The following is a 21,315-nucleotide window of genomic DNA, read 5'->3' on the forward strand; positions in this document are numbered from 1 at the left end:
CAAGAACAAAGGGTGTATTTTACTCCCCTAACAAAACCAAGGACCTTTAACCCAAACATCAGGATGTGCATCATGCTGTTAACTGGAATAGCAGCTCAATGGGAACAGTCACATTATTAATATTACTCAAATGTTGGAGAACAATGCCCATCGAGAGCACAAAGGGAATAAGAATATTTAATGCCACTGGAATTTTTTATTAGATATTACCTTTTATTTCTCAATTTATAACCCAGTTCTTCACTAGTTACTGTCATGCTTCCAAAAAACTCATCCATTTTCCATTGGGACCTTCCCTAGTTTCCACTGCATTGCAGTACTCCATGCAACTACAGAAGAATAAAGACCATGCAGCACTTTGACTGGTCAAAAGAGGTAGAATCCTTTTCAATCTGGTCCCTAAGAGATCCCACTACAGATCAATGAAAAACTTCTGTTTTGCCGTTTCTTCTCCATCTACATTGTTGAGGCTTTGCTGTTTTAAGATACTGGTAGCATGTATGCTCCCTCTCCTATGTTTATGTCTCTGGGTCAGTCTAATCTTTGAAGGAAAAAACAAAATACTTATAATAGGTGTAACACCATTGGCACTCTCTGCCTCTAAGGGAGGCAGATGCACGGCAGAGGTGAAGGGTGCAACCAGTATTATCAGTACATCCAGGAGAATTTAGTCACACAAACATGACACTACAGAAAACAGCAGGTGACAAGTAGGTCCTAATACCAATTGCCATAGCTTTCAATTAAGGGTAAGGACAATCCAGGCCTAAACAGGACAAATCAGGCCTAACCACTCAATCAAAGCCCAACAGGATGAAGCCATTCTCACTTTGATGTCCATGGAAACAAGACAAAAGGACCACTTTGAGCACAGCAACTTCTAGCCCTCTTGAGTACTGTGAGAGGTGCTGCAGCTGGGGACAGATTCACGCAGCTGCTGGCACAGACCAGCCAGTGTGAAAGCTGGCTGACCTTGGAAGCAGGGGTTTTGCCACTCCATCAAACATCAAAGGACTTTTTTCTACTACAACTTTCAAACCATCCTGCTTCATAATTTTGTAGGGATGCACACAGACTGTGTACAAACTCTGCCACCTGCTTCCACGCAGGCGGATAAAGCATTCTCCTCCATGTACAAGTCTGCACACCCACAAGTTTGCACATCCACTGGGAACATGAAGGGAGTAAGAAATCTGGCCTAAACATCTTGCTGCTGCTGCCATTTCACCTTCTTACTGTTTGTGCAATTACAAGTTCCTCTCAAAGTTCTGTCCAGTAACAATAAATTGGGCACAACATGTCTATATACTTACTCTAAGCTAATGACAACCTGGGGCAGGCTGAGGCAGCAAGCACAGCCACTGCATACATCCAGTCATTATAAAAGTTCTTCTGGTCACAGCTCCCACTGTCTCAAGCAAAACTTTTCTAAATCTCTGTCAGGGTAGCAGCCAAGTATGTCAGAAAAGATACAGAGTACTGCATACACAGAGTTTGTGGCTTTTGTTAGTATTAAAAATATGTCCAGAATTCCCAACTGACAAACTTAGGTCACATGTTTAATACATCGCTTTCCTTGAGAATTCCATACCACACTTGTACTGCAATATATACAAGAGAGCAGGAAAAGATGAATTATTATTATTGAGTGGCTAAAAATACCATTTCATTTTGAAAACTGGTCAATGTCAGATATTAAAACTATAATGAGGCTTTAAATGCCGTAACCGTGGGTTAAATATTTCAGACGTGGAGATTCAGTTTGGCTGTCTAACAAGAGAGATTTAAAATTAATATCCAAGGTAAGTCATCTTTATTATGAATGTACTGATTTAATCTGGTTACTGTGAAGTTCTGTATGAACACTTGCAACAATTTATGTATTTTATTTATTATTCAAATGGAGAAGTCACAAGAGCAAATTCTATCAGGATAACAAGTTTGGATGGAAGTGACAGACATATTCCTGGCTCAAAAACATTTTAACTGAGATCTGTCCAGTGTCATTATGGACTCATAAATCTTTGTAGCATGTAAGGACCAAGGGCGGGGTTTTTTTATGTCTCTAAAAGTTCAAGGCTAAGCTTTCATGCCTTAGGATGTTGGGAACCTCATAGGAATATAAGCAACTATGGCAATTTCAGGCAGTTTGAAGTAGTATAATGCTAATAACAGTTAAAAGTAGCAATGCTTAAAAGGCAGACAGCCAAGGCAGGAGATAGCTCCAGGGGCTCTGGATACAGCACTGGCATGGCTTCACATTGAGACCTTAAGGTAGGGATGAGGTGCTAGAAGCAGTTTATCAAGGACTTCCCTATAGATATCCCTTTTTTTGGTCTCTTCTAAGAGCCCCAGTACTGCTCTAATCCTTTTAACATAAAGAAGGCAAGCAAGAATATTATCCACAGCAGCATGTTTATCAATGCCTCTTTTTCAATAATTTCAAAGTATCATGTAAAATACTGAAAATACTCCCTGTTAACCCATTGACTGTTAACTGTAAAAATGACAATACAGTTGTTAAATCTAGTATTCAAGTGATGAAAGCTCCTGATATTTTGGCAGTTCTTTATATACAAAAGCATTGGTGTGAAGTGCTGTGCCAGTAGCGAACACAGCATCGCTCACTAGGAGCTGAAGGCAAAGCTGCCAAAGGGGCTAGTTTTAGAGCAAAATGCCTATGTTGGAAATGAAGGAGGGCAGAAAAGTGCCTATTAGAGCAAATACTCAGGTCAGAAGTATTTGCTTGTCAGCAAGCAGAAGAATAATATTTACCTGAACATCTAACACAAAATAGCTGGCACTGCATGCTGAGTGCAGGTGAGATAATGCACGAACATGAAACTCTTAATGCTGGAATTCAGTTTCAGAAGCATCAGTTCTCAATTCTTTAAGACCAGTGATGTGACAGCATAAAACTGTAAATTCTCAGTAAGTGCATACAGGCAATTAACCTCTGCCTAACAGCTACCATCTTTCATTCTCATATCTTGTAGCCTGCAAATAATTCTGACAAGCTGATCCTAACAAAGCTTCATGTAGGAAAGGATAAGGCTGCTTTTTGAGCATTTTGCAATGAGGTAAATTTGTTATTTTCCACCGCTTTCAGACAGATACCCTAATTATTGTATTTCAAACTACTCTTAAAATTGGACCTCCTACTTGGTTTCCAAACATTAAAAGTCTTGAAGTGATTTGAAAACCAAGAGAAGACAAGAGTCAGGCCTTTAAGGAGAACAACGAAATTATTCAAGGACAACCACTTTCAGTTTGCCATTAAGAATCTTGTTTATGAAAGTTGGTTGCTATAAAGCCATCACACATCGAATCTTCTCTTTATACATACTTGCTGATTAATTGCTGAAGAGGAACTGCATGTACCTTCTTCTAATGTACAGACTCTGCAGTGTCTAGAAACTACCCATAACTTTAATCTGTATCTGTTAGAGGCCAGCAAGGAGAGTTCGATTCTTTGATCCCAGGATAACAGGAAAACATTAGAATTTGCATTTTTCCTGTTATCACATAATTGACTACTGCCTCCCTTCTGTGGGCCACTTGTCTTGCTAACCTCACATTTTGCCATTTCCTAGTAGTTCTGTACATGTAACCAGCAGGAATGATCCTGAGCCCCAGCCACACAAATACATTGGAAGCTTGCAGTAACAGACTAGAGCCCTAAACCAAAGCCAAGGAAGGGACCTAGGCAATGTCATTCTTATAAACAGTAGCAATTTGTGTGCCAAGAAGTAACTGATGATTATTTTCATTAAACAAGCTGTGTTGACATCACTAGACTCTTTCTACTCTTTCTGAATATATTTGGTAAGTTTTGATATTCCCTTTCTTCTGTAACCATAAAACTCATCAGTGGCAGTACCACAATGAAATCAAGGGAGCTTCTGAAGTTGTTTTGTTAGGTCTTGCCATCTAATATTTGTATAGAAACAAGGAGTAAAGCCAGAGACAAATTTTGCTTTTGGATCTACACTTTTAGCTGGATTTCCCCTTGAACAATGCAAGAATTCAGCTGCTGGCTCCTAAACCTGGTGAATGAAGCAACACTGCTTCGGGAGCCTGGCCTTAGCAGTTTGATCCTTCGAGGTTTGCCACCAGCACACGCACCTTGAGTAGAGGCATGGCAGCTCGGCATCGTGCAGTTTTTATGTTCTTTAGGAAATGAGATTCATCCTGAAACAAAACAGGAATGAAAGTAAGTCAGTTCTAATCCATAGTACAACTGCAGGTTACAAAACAAATTGCCAGTATTCTCAGCTATCTAGTGTTACAAGCCTCTCATGTCAGAGGATATTTCAGGCACTGGGATAGGCACATCAAATTCTAAACAAAAAGGATGGAGAGTAGCAGGCTTCCAACATTCAAAACTGCAACTGCAAGCAAATGGAACAGAAACCAAACCTGGCAGCCATGAATCATAAATGACCGCAAAAAAACATGTGAGAAGAGGGGGCTGGAGAGAGAAGGAGAAAGGAATATTATTTTCACCACTGATACTCATTTGCCCCTATGTATCCTTTAAATGCAGCAAACATAGGAGGCCTCTACAGTGCCAGTTCCCTTAATAAGGGGTGAATGAAAATGATAAAAAAAAAAAGAAATCCAATTAAGACCCAACTGTTCTGCTGATAGGGCTCACCAGGTGGGTAATAGTTTCCTACTTAAACATCACCCTCAAACAGGCTTCATTTCTACTGCTGTAGCAAGGCAGAACTTAGACACAAAAAATAATCAGTGCCCTCCAAAGGTACATTCTCATCTTTCCACGTGTGTAGAGGCAAGCAACCATACATGCAAAGACAGTACAACTGCTTAGCCTCTCAGGCCCAGGCTTCTCCCTCCTGATTAACAAATAAGCTACATTAATGTTCCCAGGCATCAAAAACACTGGAAGAAAAAACGGGAAAGCTCAGCACTCAATAGGACTATTCTCTTCTGTAAAAACATCCACAAGGTCCAAATTTGAACATATAAACACAGAGAAAGAACATTTGCCAGTTCAGGGCTGGTAAAAAGTTCCAGGGCAGTAGAGCCCAATTCCATCCCCAGTCTACAAAAGCAACAGAATTTCCTGTCAGAGAGTGTGTAAGGGAAAAAATATAAAAGTGAAAAAATCAATTCCCTCATGAGTAGTTTGGTCTCCAAAGAATTCCACCTATTACCACGTTCTCATCTAATGCTGAGAAACAAAAGGATTACTATGTTCCAATTGTCATATCTTTGGACAGGTGCATGTGCACTGAAAACTAGACTAAGAACATCAAACACTCATAGTAAGCTACCTATACACTTTTGCTCTCTATTGATCCAAGCTGGATTTGAAACACTAGATGTTTCGAATTTTTAGTAACTGAAATCCAGAAAAACGCCTTTTACTGTGGCTCTGTAAAAGGATAAAAAATGGATTTTGAAGTAATTCACAAAAGAAACGATACAAGTGATCAAAGAAGACTTAATGCAGATTGTCAGTGGAACACAAGCAAAGGGAGATTTTTTAGATGCTTTACCCACATACTTGATTGTTGAGAAGTTATCTGGTTTACTGGATAAACAGTAACATCACCCTGAAGTCCAATCCCCTTAAGATACAATTCCAAGACTATTGTGTTGACGCACCATATTAAACACCTTTCTCTCCAGCAGAGGACATGACCAACCACAATGAAATCAGAGAGGCACCATAACCAGTAAAAGCGAAAACACAGCCTCAGGAATCAGAAAAAATTATTTCAAAAGGTTTTAGAAAAACCTCCTTGTACTCAAGAAGACAGCTGTGATCAAAGCCACAATTACAAGACAGTTTCAGACTCAAATAAGGCCCACTTTGCACTTCTCTGCTGCACAAGGGTCACCCCATTTGCAGCATACAATTAACTTGGAAATTTTAGTGTACCACTTACAACAATAACTACTTGGAATGTGCTCTTAAGTTGCTTGTCCATCTTACTGAGAAGGTCAAAACTGATGATGTTGATCAAGCTTCCTGTTAGGTTGTCTTTGCCAGTCACTATGACATTAGTGCTATCTGGACTCAAGGATGGAAGCCACCTGTGAAATGCCTGGAGGAAGAGGAAAGAAATTAATTGCATTCTAGTGCTTATCTTCATTTTCAAGATCCCAAAGCAGTTCACAGAATATCCTCATGAATACTTAGAACATGGAGCCACCCCATTCACCACCAGACATCACGTGAGAGCACAGTAAGGGTAAGCAGCCTTCCCCCAACCACCCTACTAATGTGAAGATCAAGACCAGAATTCAGGCTATAAAGCAAAATCTACCTTCCACAGCTAGGAAAGCTCAAACATTCTCTATTCTTTCTTCTTACTGAAAAAATAAAAAGCAAGACAGACAAAAGAAAAAGAAACAAACAAAAAACCCCAATAAAACAAACAAACAAAGCCCCTGATCTGTAGTAGAAATGTGGATAACCTCCTGACAATGTTACCTGCTATGCTCAGAGCCAGAGAATGATGCAACCACTACTTACAGGGAAATTTAGTTTTCCTACTCAACAGGAAACCTCAGGCTGTGAAACACAGACTTCTGAGCAGTAAACATCTATTACTATAGCAATGTTTACTCCACAGTAAAAAAGGATAAAGTACAACTCATCCAGATCAACAAAACTCTTCCACTACCTCTTCTGAAAAGGTCTACAGAAAAAAAATAACAACTTGCCAAACAAAAATAAAAAATGAAAAGATCAAGTTGACAACACACCAGCTGCTCTATGACAGCAGCTGAAATACATGTGGTAATAGTCATTCAATCAACCTCCTGAAATGCTCCACACACCAGAGCAAGATATCCTCCCCCAAACCCATCTGTTAGCCACAGACCACCCACCATTTCCCTTGTAATTTTGTCCCAAATGACACCAAGCTCTCTGCAACATTTGAGTTCTGCTGATGTTGCACTGCAGAAAACTGTCTGGGACTTTGGCCATCAGAATCTGGTCCCTACAGAAATGTAACCAAGTGCTGATGAGAAACAGCATCTCTGTCTCTAAGCCCATTGCCCAGTACCCAACACCCCAACCATCATTCCTCTCCACTGTTCAGCAACCACCTGCAGCAGCAAGAGGAGTTAGATGAGAGCTTCTCACATTTCTCAGTATGTGAAAAAGTAACAATTAACTATCCTTCACCACTTACTATAAGCACCACAACCAAAACAAGCCAACATGCAGGTTAGATCCCAACCAAAAGACATGTGGCTGGCGCCAAGTCAAATCTTAAACAAAGGTGGCAGCAAGAGGAAAGTATCTGGAAGCTCCTAATTGTACTGCCCTCTCCTAGTTCACACCACAAAAGGGATGCTGTATTTCTCACATGATGCTGACCTTCGTCCACAAGAGGTGCTTCGAAACTGCCCTGACCATTAAATAATCAAGTTTCAATTCTGAACTCTAAATGCTGCAGCACTTCTCACCCAAGAGTACCTTGTATCTTCCCACTAGCTTCCTATGACACCCCGAGTATGAAGTCACTGAGTGGCCTGAGCCCAAAAAGCCAAAATAAACCACTGATAACACTAAGATGAAGAAAATTTCTGCCAATTTGGCTCCAGAAAGCTTCTAGCATTACAGTAAAACATCTGTGCAAGAATGAACTGAGTAGATTAGAGACTATAATAAACCTCACCTACTTCCACTTTCTGTGACACATCTTCCTTACACCTGCATCCTTCACATACTCAAAAAGCACCACATCTAAAGCAAATGACCTAACAAAACATACACAACAGCCTCCTGGGGAGTCAGGATTAGGGGAAGGAAGAAGAAATCAAGCACTCAAAGAAACAAACAAACAAAAATATTGCTTAAATCTTTTGAAGCAGAACGGAGAAATTTAGTTGCAGGTGCCCAATAATTCAGGAAACCAAGCCTCAAATTGTTCCTGGTAGATATCCCACAGAAGCAATGGTGTTGTCCCAGAGGTCTAGAGGCCTTGAAATTTCAAGTCTGATGAGCATCACTCCCTCCTCCCATTTTCTTTTCTTTTCAGCCCTACATTTTGTTGCACTACTGGATGTGAAAACACACACCAGGATGCTCTAACAACCTGGTTACAGCACAAAATCAGCAAATCTCAATCAATACTCTTCTCATCAATGCAATATTCCAGGAAAAGCAAAACTCCCACTCCCTCCTGCTCTGGCATGAATTTACTGACCTAAAACCTCTGGCTCACCTTCTTCTCCCACAGTGAGCGTCTCACTAGCCTATGGAAACCCAACAGTGTACAGGCCATGGCAGTGATTTATTTTGAGATACATTCCCAACCATCCAAGCTTTCCTGGGCTTTGATCAACATTAATTAAGGACTCAGAGGAGTCAGCAGCATACAGTGGACAGGCCAAAAGACGTAATATGACACACACTTAATGATGGTGATAATGGGGCCTTTTGAACAGAGCAGAGAATCCCAGCATCTGGGCCCCTGTTCCAGCCAAGGAACTGGCAAATACTGCTACAATGGGCTTGAATACAAGACAATTGCTTGAATGTAACTATTATCTTTGACACTGATGAGTAAAATGCCCCCTTGGAGCCAGCTGACTTGTAGGAACAAAGTTAACAGAGGGTCAGAGGAGATACTTTCTCTAGTTCTTCCTCTTTCCAACAGATCAGCTGGACCACAAGAAGAAAAACGGCCAATAAAACAAAATTGGCATATACCATATAGTCAATGCTAAGCAATTTCCCCCACTTCAAGTTTCTAAATCAGTATAATTTTTAGTTTCTTCGCCTTAATATTTTAAAAATTTAACTTTTACAAAGTGCAATACAGTATAACCATCTCACAGGCCCTTTACTGGCCACCTGCCCATGCTCGAGCTCACAGTACCTCTGCCCATGTAAACCTCACGGAAGAAGGAGTCACCACCAGCAAGGGCCATTCCTTTTGGTAATAGGCAGCAATGCAGATCGCCTGGATGGTCTTGCCCAAGCCCATGTCATCCGCAAGGAGTAAACGTCCATTTCTCAAAATTGCGAAACTGGGGAAAATAGAGGGAAGTAAGGGTCAAGAATTGCGTTACTATCTGGCAATCAAGATGAGCACAAGTCATCACCAAGCCTCTAATGTGGATCACCTGGAAGTGATCTGGGTTCTTCAGTAAACCTGGATTTTCTCCCTTAGTCTTAACACACATGAGCGACTCTCACATATCTCTCACAGCTTGGAAGCTTCTGAGCAGAGTGGTTCAGCCCAGTCCTTAGACACTGATTTCATATGAGTAGTGTCAAGACCACACAATTATTTAAAGCACATTCGTTACATGGTATTACATTCTGTCCCAGAGTTCATCCTGGCTGAGCTAAGAAATCATTACCCATAACAATGGCAATTTAAGGCCACTAAGAACAGACTTTCCTAGACTGTATATTGAAGTCAACAACAAACAATCATATATGATGGGCACAGGGTCATTTAAGAGTTTATCTTTACATACAATTACTCATTTTGAATCTGTCAGGGCCTTGGTCCCATTTCCTGGTCCCTTCCCTTGTGTAGTTAATATTCAAAAAACAACAACAACAAAAGAGATGCACTCATAAAAAAATATTTTACCTTACAAAATAAAAAAATCATATGACAATTATGTACATACTGAATCACAAGGAGATCAGAGATGTATCATTTGAACAATTTTTTCAGACTAGCAAAATGCTACTTTGCTCCTGACTCATGATGAATTCTATCTAGAAACAAAACAGATGTGTCACTCAAAAATTCCACAAAAAAAAAATCCCAACCAAATAAACCATACTATACCAAACAACCAAAAGCCCAGAATGCCAGAGTATAAGAGACCAAGACTGAAGAAATGCGGAGCCTTCCATGGAAGACAATGCAACCTGGGCACCAATATAAACTAGATAATTCTAGGCAAGGAGTAGCCCTTAACAGCATGCAAAAAGGACATACTTCACACCTTCCCGCTGAAAGGGCATGAGGCTCGTCACAATTTTGGAGTCCACTACTGAAAGGTCGGCATCAGGAATGTCTGTGCGTGACAGGCATCTCTGCAGCTGAGCAGCAAAGGTCTGTATTACTGCCTGGGGCAGTGGCTCCACTTCTACTGACACGAGGCTCTGTAACACTTCGACTGCAAAGAACAGAGCAGTTTATTATTGCAAGGGGCAACATACACACAACTTACATTATGGATATCAGGACACAACCTCAACCTCATCAGCAATATTATTTTCTGTCCTGAAACAGCTCACAGAAATCACTGCATCATGCACAGGTGTTAGCCTGGCCTCTTCCCTGAAGTCTATTTCAGAACCACACGATGAATCACATCTCCTCCCCTCGTATTTAGACTTGGTTATAAAAAAAATGGAACTCTGACGCCATCATTCTGAGATGATTGCTGCTAATACAGCTGGAGCTGGATTATTCACACTGAGGGCAGCTTAGGGCACACTTTACTCAGAAATGAAAGTATGGATTTGAACAAAAGAGCTCCTGAAGCCTAGAAGGCAGGGGCATCTTTATCTTGACCTTGGGATTCTGCATTAAACACCTCTGAGGTTTCCACCATGTCCAAATCACCAGGAGTGACCCAAGACAGTTACCGAAAGAATATCATATGTGTTCAGCTTTGAAAAGTCTCTTTTCCTCCTGTTCCCCAAATTCACGCAGGTTGAGTTCTGTCTCCACTTCATCCCCCTCATTTACTACATTTGGGTAAGAAAACAGGAATCACCCCAGGAGTCAGAGAAACTGCTTTGTACCACTGTCAGCAGCACTCTGACAGCCATCCTTCAGTAACAACAGCACCTCCCTGCTCAGCTGCTGTCCACTGCTGTTGTCCTGGACAGAAGCAGCTTGCAGGTCAGAACTAGCCCACAGGCAGTCACTTGAGTTCTTCAGTATTTAAGTTGTTTCTCCCATGAAGCCCCTGAACTTTACCTTCCCAGTTGAACTAAAGGGATCCCCAGCCTCCATTATGCCAAGACCTTGAGGCCTTCACCCATGCATCATAACAAACAAAGCATCTAGGCAATTCTCCTCCTGGACAACCTTATTTCAGTTCCCTCCAGCAGCCTCTCTATCCCATCCCCCCACAATAAAAGTATTTCTTTTTAATCCAACAGTGAATTTCCATGAAAATAAATACCTGTTTAAAACATCCAGTGAACTGTGACCAGGAAAACATATTTAGTAATTTTTGACCAGTGACTATGAAACAAAAGACACCTCTACACTAGGAACACAAATGCACGTGCACAGATCTTCACTGCAGGAAGCAACTTTCTTTTTTATTTAGTGGTTGGTTTGTATTTGAAGTCCAGAAGACATAAAAAAAACTGTTTGGAAAAACAACTGAAACAAGAACTCACTATATCAACAGTAAATGCGTCAGAATTCAGTTAGGTATTTTTGTTTCAGTTATCTCCAAGAGGAAAGCAGCAAGATGGACCCCTGCCATATAAAGGGGAAAAGCAATTACAAGAAATATACATATGAAAAGATTTCCATTTGTGGTTGGGCAATGACCAAACTTTTTAAACTCTCCAGTTTAATTTATACTTCTTCAATAGCAGGAACTCTCTCCACCCGAAGTACAGCAGAAGCTTGTTATTACACTCACAGACTGAGCTGCGTGTTAGCATAATTGCTACAATTTGCTCACTGAAAATTCTGTTGCTATTGTTCTGTACATGAGCTGAGAGAGTGATTAAGATATATCTGCCACCAGCATGATTCATCCAACAGACATTTTTTAGTGAAGTAACCTTTATATAAAGATGACTGAGCAACTAGGCAAAGAGACATTAACCTCTATAAACAGTTCCCAGCTAACAGATCTCTCTGCTGGAAATGGCAACCAGCCTTTTTAAATTCTCTCCTCTTTTTTTATTCTGATGTAGGCAAATGAACAGGCAACAAAGCAAATGCTGTTTCTCTAAAAGGCACGTGCTAGAAGCCTCAAATGCCCTCACAAATTACACCCTGCAAGATTCATGGAAATTTTTTTTCTTTCCTCAAATCTGTGGGATTCTCAATACTTCATGTAACGTATACGACTGCCAGCCAGCATGACTGAAACTGTGACAGACTGGGATGTGATGTGTTTGCTCAGACTGCCTAGCACATGCTACAGGATCAGGCCCTTTGCACATACAAAAGGCCTTTTTAGCAAATTGTGAGTGAACACCAGCTCTCACTGAAATCAGGACCTGTCAGCATCCCAACCCTGCAATTTCATAATAGTCTTCACCAAGACACACTCTCTTGTTTTCAAGACCTGGCATTCCTACACAGCCCCACTGCATGGCTTTCAGCTCTACAGCCATTACTAACGTTATTAAGGCATGCATCATAGAAGCATGCATATACTCAATTATTAAACATACTTTGGAATCCTGTGGAAGCAGGAGCCCACGCTGGATAAAAACTACTCTAAGCAACAGCTTTTCATTCTGAAACGCTCAGTCACATTTTCTAAGAATGTGTGTAGAGCACCTTGCTTATCGTCTTCCTGAAGCTTACCCCAACCAAATTCCACAGCCACATACGAGTACCAAGGCAAACACAACTGGGATGAAAAATAATAATCATAACACTTAGGACTTGTGTAATGCTATTCATCTCCAAGCACTCTATAACTAAACATAGAAGACTAAGAAGCAGATGTGCTGGAAGCATGCTGCCGAGACTGGATTATTCTGCAAAGTTGCACCCATTAAAAAAATAAAAAATCACTGCAACACAACAAACCACAGTTGTACATTTCAGTTCAGCAAGTCACAGTTTCAGCAGGATTACACAGATGCATAAAGGCAAAATGTAGTGGGCAGAAACTGATGCACAGAAAGTTCCACCTGAATATGAAGAACTTCTTTATTGTGCAAGCGACCAAGAGGTTGTGGAGTCTCCCTCACTGGAGAAATAACCACAAACCATCTGGACACAATCCTGTGCCATGTGCTCTAGGATGACCCTGCCTGAGGGACATTGGACCAGATGACCCACAGTGGTCCCTTCTAACCTGACCCATTCTGTGATTCTGAGTCTACTGATCAACTTCTACCAAGAAATTAACTCTGTAGTGACACTATGTGCTTAGATTCCACTTGCAAGGAAAAATAGGATGCTTTTTTCTTGCTAAGCTTTCTTTTAAGCATCCAAACATTTTAGTAGAGTATGAAATTCAGCTTCAAGAATGCCTCTGCTTCAAGCAGATCTGCACAATTCTGCAAGAGAAACAAGCAAGTCTTCTTGTTTGCCTCAGAATCAACTCATCTACAGAAGCAACCTGAATTCTAACCTGCTGCAGACATCAATTAAAAACTTAATAGTTGTGTGCTGCCTGCAAAGCCATTATTACCAGCAGTAACATATGAGGCTGAACAAAATCAACTAGACAGCACTTAGACTGTAACTGTAGATGAACTAGTCATTACAGAAGTCATCATCTGACTTGAAAACCTAGTGCTCTGATCTGAAAAACCAAATTTACTGGGTGTGAAATGAACTAGCATACCACCATGCACACTACTTAAGGAAATGGAAGCAAAACTGCCTGATACATGTTTGTTTTCTAAGCAAGGGGTGGCTGTGACAGTGTATGAATTGATATACAATATATACACACAAAAGAGTGCAAGGTGGGTGATATGGTTTGATGCTGGCTCCCTGCCAAGTCTCCAAACCTTACCACCAGAAGTCCCCCCCCCCCCCCAACAAAAAAAAACCTCAGGGAGAAGAGGGAGAAAAAACTAAGAAAAACCCGAAAACGAGAGAGAAACAACCAAAGTGATATATATAAATATATTTACACTTATATACAATTTCACAAGGGAAAGGGAAAGGGGAAGGGGAAAAAGGAACAAAACTAAAATAAAATATATATATATATATCCCAATCAGTAGCCCGAGATCTAGTAACTAAAGAACAAAAGAGTTAGCAAAGAAGATATCTCACTACTCTCCTGGGACAACCGAGAGTCGCTCCGGAACGATCGCCGGCAACCTCTGTCTCCCAAGGTCGGCAAGGTCTAACCAGGCCTCGCTCCCCAACACGGCAGACTCAACAGCAGGGAACCTGCACCTCCAAGCCGCCGGAAGGAAAGAGAGCGAAGGCCTCTCCTCCTCTCTTCTTATAGTCTGGCTTACGTAAAAATCGTAGGGAATACTGGGTAAATCTGGACCCTTCCTTGGTTACAAACTGGTCACCAAGGAAGGCCTAGCCCAAACCACCACAGTGGGCTGGCACTGAGGGTAAGGGGAGCACAGCTAAAACACATCAGTTTGACAGAATTTCTGTAAGGACAGGTAGGCTTGGCAGTCACCATGTCAACCTCTTCAAATGTGGCAAGTGGAAACAAAGGAGTCCATTCTACTGTAACTCCTTAGTTCAAGCAGAGCTGCTTTACGTTATAAGCAATAAAAGTAACTTTGTGATAGTAAATACACCCATGCTTTAAGAAGTGGTCCACAAATTCAGTGCAGAATCTGACAAAAGCTAAAGCTACCTTCCCAATGGGCCCCTAAAGTACTGCCATGAATAGCACACATTATTAAAGTTTTGAGTCTGGGCAAACAGTGTAAATGTTTGAAAAAACAGGACAACACTGGCCTCACAGTTTATTAGCAACTTGTCTTTCCAGAGTGAAAATAAAGAAAAAATAAAGTTAGAATTCATTTGCCTCCCCAGAAAATAGCCCTCACCAGGGAAACGCAGCTACTCACTTAGTTTGGGGTAATCCTCCAGCAGGAAATTCCACTTTCTGGTGTTCACATCTGCAATAGTTACAGCAAACACTGTCATAAGTCTCTTTCAAAAAAGACTGAATTCTCTGTCCTTAAGAACCTGTCTATTCATCTATATCTTCTGCTACAGATTTCAGAACTGCTTTAAAAGAATTGTTACCTTCAAAATCAATTCTCCTCTGTTTGCTTTCATGTTAAGCAAACAGTTTGGAGAAGATTTAAAATTATGAGCACACATCTAGATCTGGTATCACCAGAGCAAGCCAAGGTCAGCTCTCCAAATGAACCACTGTAATAAACCCATCTGCTCAAGAATTTTGGCAACCCCTTTCTTTTCAGTGCAAGAAGGGATGGAGAATGTGCATGAAGGTTCCCATTTGTTAACCAACAAACTCTGGCTTCAGTCAGTAGAACAGTCACTTTCAGTTGTACCTCTGTACTCTATAGTTGATGTGCTCAGGAGAGTACAAAGGAAATTCACCAATTCAACAATATCCAAAATGTAACATCATGCCAGACCTATCTGGCAGGTTTATCTCTGAGTAGCACCTGGCTATAACATCCAGAGAAACAGAGTGAATCCAGAATCAGCTGAAAACTGAGCCAGGTGAGGCCCTGCTCAAAGAACGAGCAATCTGGAATTTGTTCTCTATGCTGCCACTGACCTGCTGTGACACTGTGCAGGTCACCTCATCACTCTGTGCCTCATTCCCCAAATTACAAGGGGAAAAAAATTATATTTACCATTGAAATCGGAATGCCGACATAAAAAGTGCTCTACAGTTACACTTGCCTCAAAAATATTGGTAAAACTGCTGGTAAATTAAATCTGCCCAGGCAGTTGCAGCCATTATACACCAGAGTAAAGCAGGAGAAATAAGAGAATGTCCAACTGCATTTGATAATAAAGGCAAGAACTTCACACGGTCTCTGTACTGCTGGCAAATTATCAGCACATCCCACCTCAATAGTAAATGTCATCATGCTGGGTTCTGAAGTATCACCTTGGCTAACAGGCCCAGGAGACATGTTCTGCCATGGGATAAAATGCTGGACACAGATACAGCACTATAACAGAACTACAAGAGCTCTCAAAATGTTCACCAAAGCACAATCTCTTATGCTCTTTCAGAGGGATGTACTCTCACAATCTGTCTTCTCTGAAGCAAGAGCAGCCCCAACAAGGTCATTAAAAAAAAGCAGAAAAAACATGAGACTCACCATAATTTCTGGAATCTATCTGTTTGAACACTCCAATCACTTCTGCAGAATACCCAATATCAACCTCAAATCGCAAGCGTGAGATCAGCACACACTTCCCTTTGACAAGGGCTGAGGGTTTCTTCCAGTTCTTACACATCTTCAAGAGGGATTTCACATCAACCCCACTGCCAACGAAATGAGAGCCTGATGCCAAGCCAACTGCATTTTCTCCTTCCAGTGGTGCCAGAACTACTGACGAAAGTTGATTCGCTGCTTCCACTAGGGATAAAAACATGAGATACAAAACAGAATGAATGACAAAGAACATCAATAAACTAAAGGTTTATTGCACAGGATACTTGGGGAAGAAAAGGGACAAGAAGATAACAAACCATGCACCTTCAAGTTGAAAAGGAATGATGATTCCCTCCTTTCACTCACAGGGACAAAGACTAGAGAGAGGAATGGCCTGGAGGAGCAGATTGGTGGGATTTTCCACAGAGAATACAGTCATGGCAAAGGGAACATATGACAGTAGGTGAAAAAGGCCCTGTCCAGCACTGTCACTGCATTAGGCTCCTTCTCTGTCAGCAATCCTAACATGTGGCTCGCTAAGCCAGGGCAGAACTACATTTTGCAGTAAATTGCACACAGCCATACAGCATTTTCACTTACAAAATCACGGGGACAGGGGCATGGTGATCAATGGCACGTGCCTGAAAAGATGGGAAGGTGCTTCTGTAAACAGCAAAGGAGAAAGATCTAAAAATACCTGCCTCATGTCAATGTCTGATAGGCAATCTCATCTAGGAAGAACACTGCATATTCACAGTGCTGCAGGAAGGAAACTAGTCCAAATTCCTAAATCTCTTTTGTTACAACTTAAGTTCATCACCCTTTATTCTACTGTGTCTTACAGTTAGGCTTGTACTGTCTTGACCAGCCATCTGCACTCCTGCCTTACCCATCGCTAGCAACTACCTCTGTCACGTCAGGGCATGGAGAGAGAAGGGATGGAGCATTTTACAGCTGCTAGTCTGAGAACACAGCTATCCACATAATAAATGTGCCACTTATTCCTGTGTTGCTCAGCCAATCTATACCCATGTGTTGTCTCCATTATTGTAACTGAACTCTGATGGTTAAGCTACAGGAATAACTTTTCTTGTATTTTTTACAGCACCAAAACAGTGCAATTTGTCCTCAGGACTCCAACTCACAGGTACTACAGTAACACAAAGATTCATGAACATATCCAGAGCCCATTAGACTCAAGATCAGGAGATCACTAAGCACATTCTGCCTCCATGTATTTGTGGAGAGACAGCTTCCCCTATCTGGTAGCTGTTTAGAGTAGATCCAGGTGAATCCAGTCCTTTGAGCATTGACCTGCACATCATGATCCACTCTGCTTCTTTTTAAACAGTCCAGCTAACTGATATGCAACAAAATATACAAAATTTAAGTTCAGAGGTCAAGATCTGAAATGGGAGAAGGAAATTCAGACAGTTTCTTCCTAACCAGTTAATAAATATACCGTTTGGATTTAATCCAATCTTATTTCAAGATAAGTGACTTCCAAAATAAATCAAAGTATTTGAGATTTCTACTCCAAATAAAAAGTTTAAGAGCATCCTGTGAAAGTAATTTTTAAAGCAGAGGAATAGGAAACCACCAATTTAGACTTTCTCCTGCAAATGCACTAAGCAAAACATTTCAGATGCTACTGGTAGATCTCACCTCTACAACTAATACTGAAAGAAACTGGGAGGAAAAAAAGTATATTTTATTCTTATTTCAACATTTGTTTCTAGCCTTGACTGCATGTTTAATTTATAGTACAAAGAAAGAAAGGTGATACAAGACCACATTATTCAGAAGAACTAAATAAGGAGTGGGAACTTTTAAAATAATTGTTTTACACTGTCAAGACTTCAAGGCCCTTTTAATTCAGTTCCCTTTTCTCAGACTATTTTTCCACAATTTCATTGCCCAATATTGATCACATATTGTCTTCACTCGTAAACAGGAACTTTCCACAGAGTACTCATATATTTGATAGCTTTAAAGAAAAATTTCTGATTTCTAAAAGCCATCCTCTTCGTTTGCAAGCTCCTTGGTGCAGACTCTGCTCTCATCTGTACTCGACACAATTCAAGCACACCAGCAGCATTTAAATTATAAATGTGTGGCAACCCACATGGGAAGCTAAAATACCAGCACTCAACTGTGGCTTTTCAAAGTGCTCAACACAGGCCTAATTCTGTTCCCACTGAAATCAATAGTGATTTATCACTCACTTCAATACAGTGTGCTTTTGAAAAGCTTACCTGAAGTGTTTGCCTCTATCATCTCTCAATCTTTACAGAACAAAATGACAGAAGAGGGAAAAAAAGATAAAGCCATCCTTGTTATGCCAAAAAAAGGCAAATCCATTTTCAGTCTCACTCAAAGCTCTGGAGAGTTACCCTTTATCCTTTTATGACACACAAAAATTAACAGGAAAAGTGTTTCAAAAAGAGCTATTTAAAAAGAAAATACATGAATGGGTGCAGAAATTAAGCATTAGCCACTGGAACACACTCAATTTTCAATACAAATTCAAATGAAGTACCAGCACAGCAGATAATTTTCCTACGATCTTCTTGGTTGCTGAAGAACTCAGCAATGGCAGAAGTTTAACCTGTGCTTGGTATTTAGATTACATGAAAAATTAAATTATTTCTAATCAACTACAAAGTGTCAGGAAAATGCTATGAGCTAGGTGCCTAAAAGATAGGCATTATCTTTGAGTAGCACTACTTTTATTATCTAAGACAATAACAAAGCTAAATAATAACTATGGAAGGCAGGGGAAGGGGTGTGTGGGTCAAGATTTCAATCCTTTTTTATCATTAAACAACCAATTTACTTACTGAGACTGCTGTAATCTCCCAAGCTGAAATTCCATTTTTTCATAGCAGGATCTAAAACAGGGCAGAATATGAATCATTTGAGGTAGAAAAAACTGGTGGTATGCAATGTTCATGTGAGGTAAGAGAATTAAATCTACTCATGTAAACTTTTTGCCACACATCTAAAAACCAGTTATACCCAATTATAACATTTCACAGCTACGTGACACCAAAAAAAAGCCATAGGGCATATCAGTATCAAAACAAGAAGAATGCAGCAGCCATTCACAGGGATCAGCAACACATGGGGGAAACAAAAGTAAAATATAGCAAATAAAGGCGGGGGGAAGATCAGAAGCAAGGCAAAAGGTGGAGATTCCACTGCTTTCAGTAACCCAGTTAACAGAATCAGCTTATCAACTCTGAACTACAGCAGAAGTGACCCATTTTCCCATATCAATTTATGAATAACTTCTCTTCCTTCACTCCCTAAAGACTCTGACCAGCTGCTGCCACTAAATTTCTCAGAGCACTGTTCATAAAGCAAGGCTTCTGATTTCTTTTCTAAATCGAAGCTCAAACTATTTATACCCAGAACTTCTATCCCATTTCATCTGTCTTTATTTTTTTAGGCCCCATTAATACCACCTATTCCACCCCAGCAATAGGTGCACTGGTAGGTGCATATAGCAACTACAATTGCAGCAGATGCCAAAACTTCAACCCAATGTAACACAGAGATAACAACAAATAATCAATTCTTACCGTAGGCTTTGCTTGGTACCTTCTTAAACACAGTAATTAGTTCAGCATTATACCCTATTTCGACCTGGAATCGGTCTTCCCCATATTTCACACATTTTCCTTTTGTAACATTATTTGCTTTCTTGCCAGAGGCAGTTTCAAAGGTAGAGTCCACACCAGAAGTGTTGGTCACCTTCTGCATCCTACCACTGACCTGAGATACAACACCTTTCCCTTTTCTTTCTGTCAGTCTGCTTGTGTTTATCGGCATTTCTGAATCACTTGGGGCGGCACTGCTTGATGGTAAAACATATTTTATGGCAGATTTGTTCAGACTTTGTAAATTTTTACTACCGTCAGGGTGCGTGTTATCAGTTAACGTAGGATGAGATGGTTCTGTGGAGTTTTTGAAAGCTGGGTAGCATTTGGACTGCTGGGAGGTTCCAAGATTAATTAAAGCTTGTTGTCCATGTTCCTGACCACCAGCATCCAAGTAATGTTTATGGGAATAACTCAAAGAATTTGGGATCGTTGTAGGGAAATGCTTAAGGCCACTTGCTTGTTCTGAGTCCTCTGAACAATTCTTTTGCTGCTCCCTTTGTGAACCAGCCATCTGTTGGTTTGCAGTGTAATGGTTATAACCTTTCTGAAGATAGCTCTTCTGCTCCACAGGATTGTTTGGATTCTGTTGGTGCTGGCCGGTGAACCTGGCATGGTTGTTTTCTTCCTTCGAGTTTCTCTGATTGCCTGGGCTCTGTTCTTTCACCTGAGGTGCAGCAATCCCCACCTGCCCAGCTCTCTGGACTGCCAGCCTCTCTGCTCTCCGAGCCAAAGCTATCCGCCGATTCTCTTCAATCCTCCTCTTTTGTTCCTCTGTAAGGCCTGATGACATCTTCAACAATTCAAATAATAAATCTGCACCAACACTACATCGGGAATTAATCACAGAGGCCGTCTACTAAAAAAAAAAAAAAAAACACCCACAAATAGAGACAGGAAGTTTCAACTCAGTTTCCCCAAACGATTATTGTATTGATAACTCAGTATTATTAGTGATTGAGTATTACTGTATCTGATCCTACACAAATATCTGGTAGTGTAGCAAAGCTGTCAGACCAAGGCTGAGCCATTATCAGCAAGTAGATGGTGACAACCATTGATGCCAGAAAAAGGAGAAACCCCCTATCCCACTACAGTTCTGAACACTCTTGTCTGCAAATCCCAGCAGAACTGATGAAACAGCAAAGCACAGGAACACATTGCACTGCAGAGCCAGCTCTGCAAAGGTAAACGCAAAGCAATACATCTCTGCACAGTGGTTGTGGAAATGTGTCCTATTTCGGGTACCCATCAGCAAAGATGGAAGGATGGCCATCCCCTCTATTCACCTTCGGCTCTCTGGGTACCTGACAGAGCGTGGCAGACACATACTGAACCCCAAAGGGCAGAGTCGGCTCCTGCCTTGAGAAAGGTCGACCCGCAGCTTACGGATAGAAGTGAAGCCCCGGTTCCCGCCACATCTCCCAGGAGCCGGCCTCCATCTCCTTCCCGCCTTATGCCCCGGGGCCGCCCGCCAGCTCCAGCCCTCCATTCACGCACATTCCTCACCACCCTGGGAGCGGGGAGGTCGCTCCCTGCCCACTCCTCTCCCATGCGCCGGGCAGGCTCCCGTCCCAAACTCCACGGAGGTCGCGGCCCGCGGCCCTCTCCCCGCCCCCCCC

General features: G+C 41.2%; 1 protein-coding gene across 1 annotated transcript in view; it reads right to left on the reverse strand.

Annotated features, from left to right (window-relative positions):
- SMARCAL1 (SWI/SNF related, matrix associated, actin dependent regulator of chromatin, subfamily a like 1) overlaps nucleotides 1-20,549 on the reverse strand; it is a 37,121-nt gene extending 16,572 nt beyond the window's left edge. Inside the window, exons 1-8 of the mRNA XM_027678889.1 lie at nucleotides 19,616-20,549; nucleotides 18,872-18,922; nucleotides 15,975-16,235; nucleotides 14,733-14,783; nucleotides 9,954-10,134; nucleotides 8,871-9,021; nucleotides 5,919-6,077; nucleotides 4,126-4,191 (exon numbers count right to left, since the gene is read on the reverse strand). Of these exons, the coding sequence (XP_027534690.1) occupies nucleotides 4,126-4,191; nucleotides 5,919-6,077; nucleotides 8,871-9,021; nucleotides 9,954-10,134; nucleotides 14,733-14,783; nucleotides 15,975-16,235; nucleotides 18,872-18,922; nucleotides 19,616-20,486 (1,791 nt within the window). The 5' untranslated portion in view covers nucleotides 20,487-20,549. The remainder of the gene's footprint in view (nucleotides 1-4,125; nucleotides 4,192-5,918; nucleotides 6,078-8,870; nucleotides 9,022-9,953; nucleotides 10,135-14,732; nucleotides 14,784-15,974; nucleotides 16,236-18,871; nucleotides 18,923-19,615) is intronic.
- Between the last annotated feature and the right edge of the window lie 766 nt (nucleotides 20,550-21,315).

The sequence above is a fragment of the Neopelma chrysocephalum genome, unplaced genomic scaffold (assembly GCF_003984885.1).
Source record: "Neopelma chrysocephalum unplaced genomic scaffold, ASM398488v2 Primary Assembly neopelma1_44, whole genome shotgun sequence".
Lineage (NCBI taxonomy): Eukaryota > Metazoa > Chordata > Aves > Passeriformes > Pipridae > Neopelma > Neopelma chrysocephalum.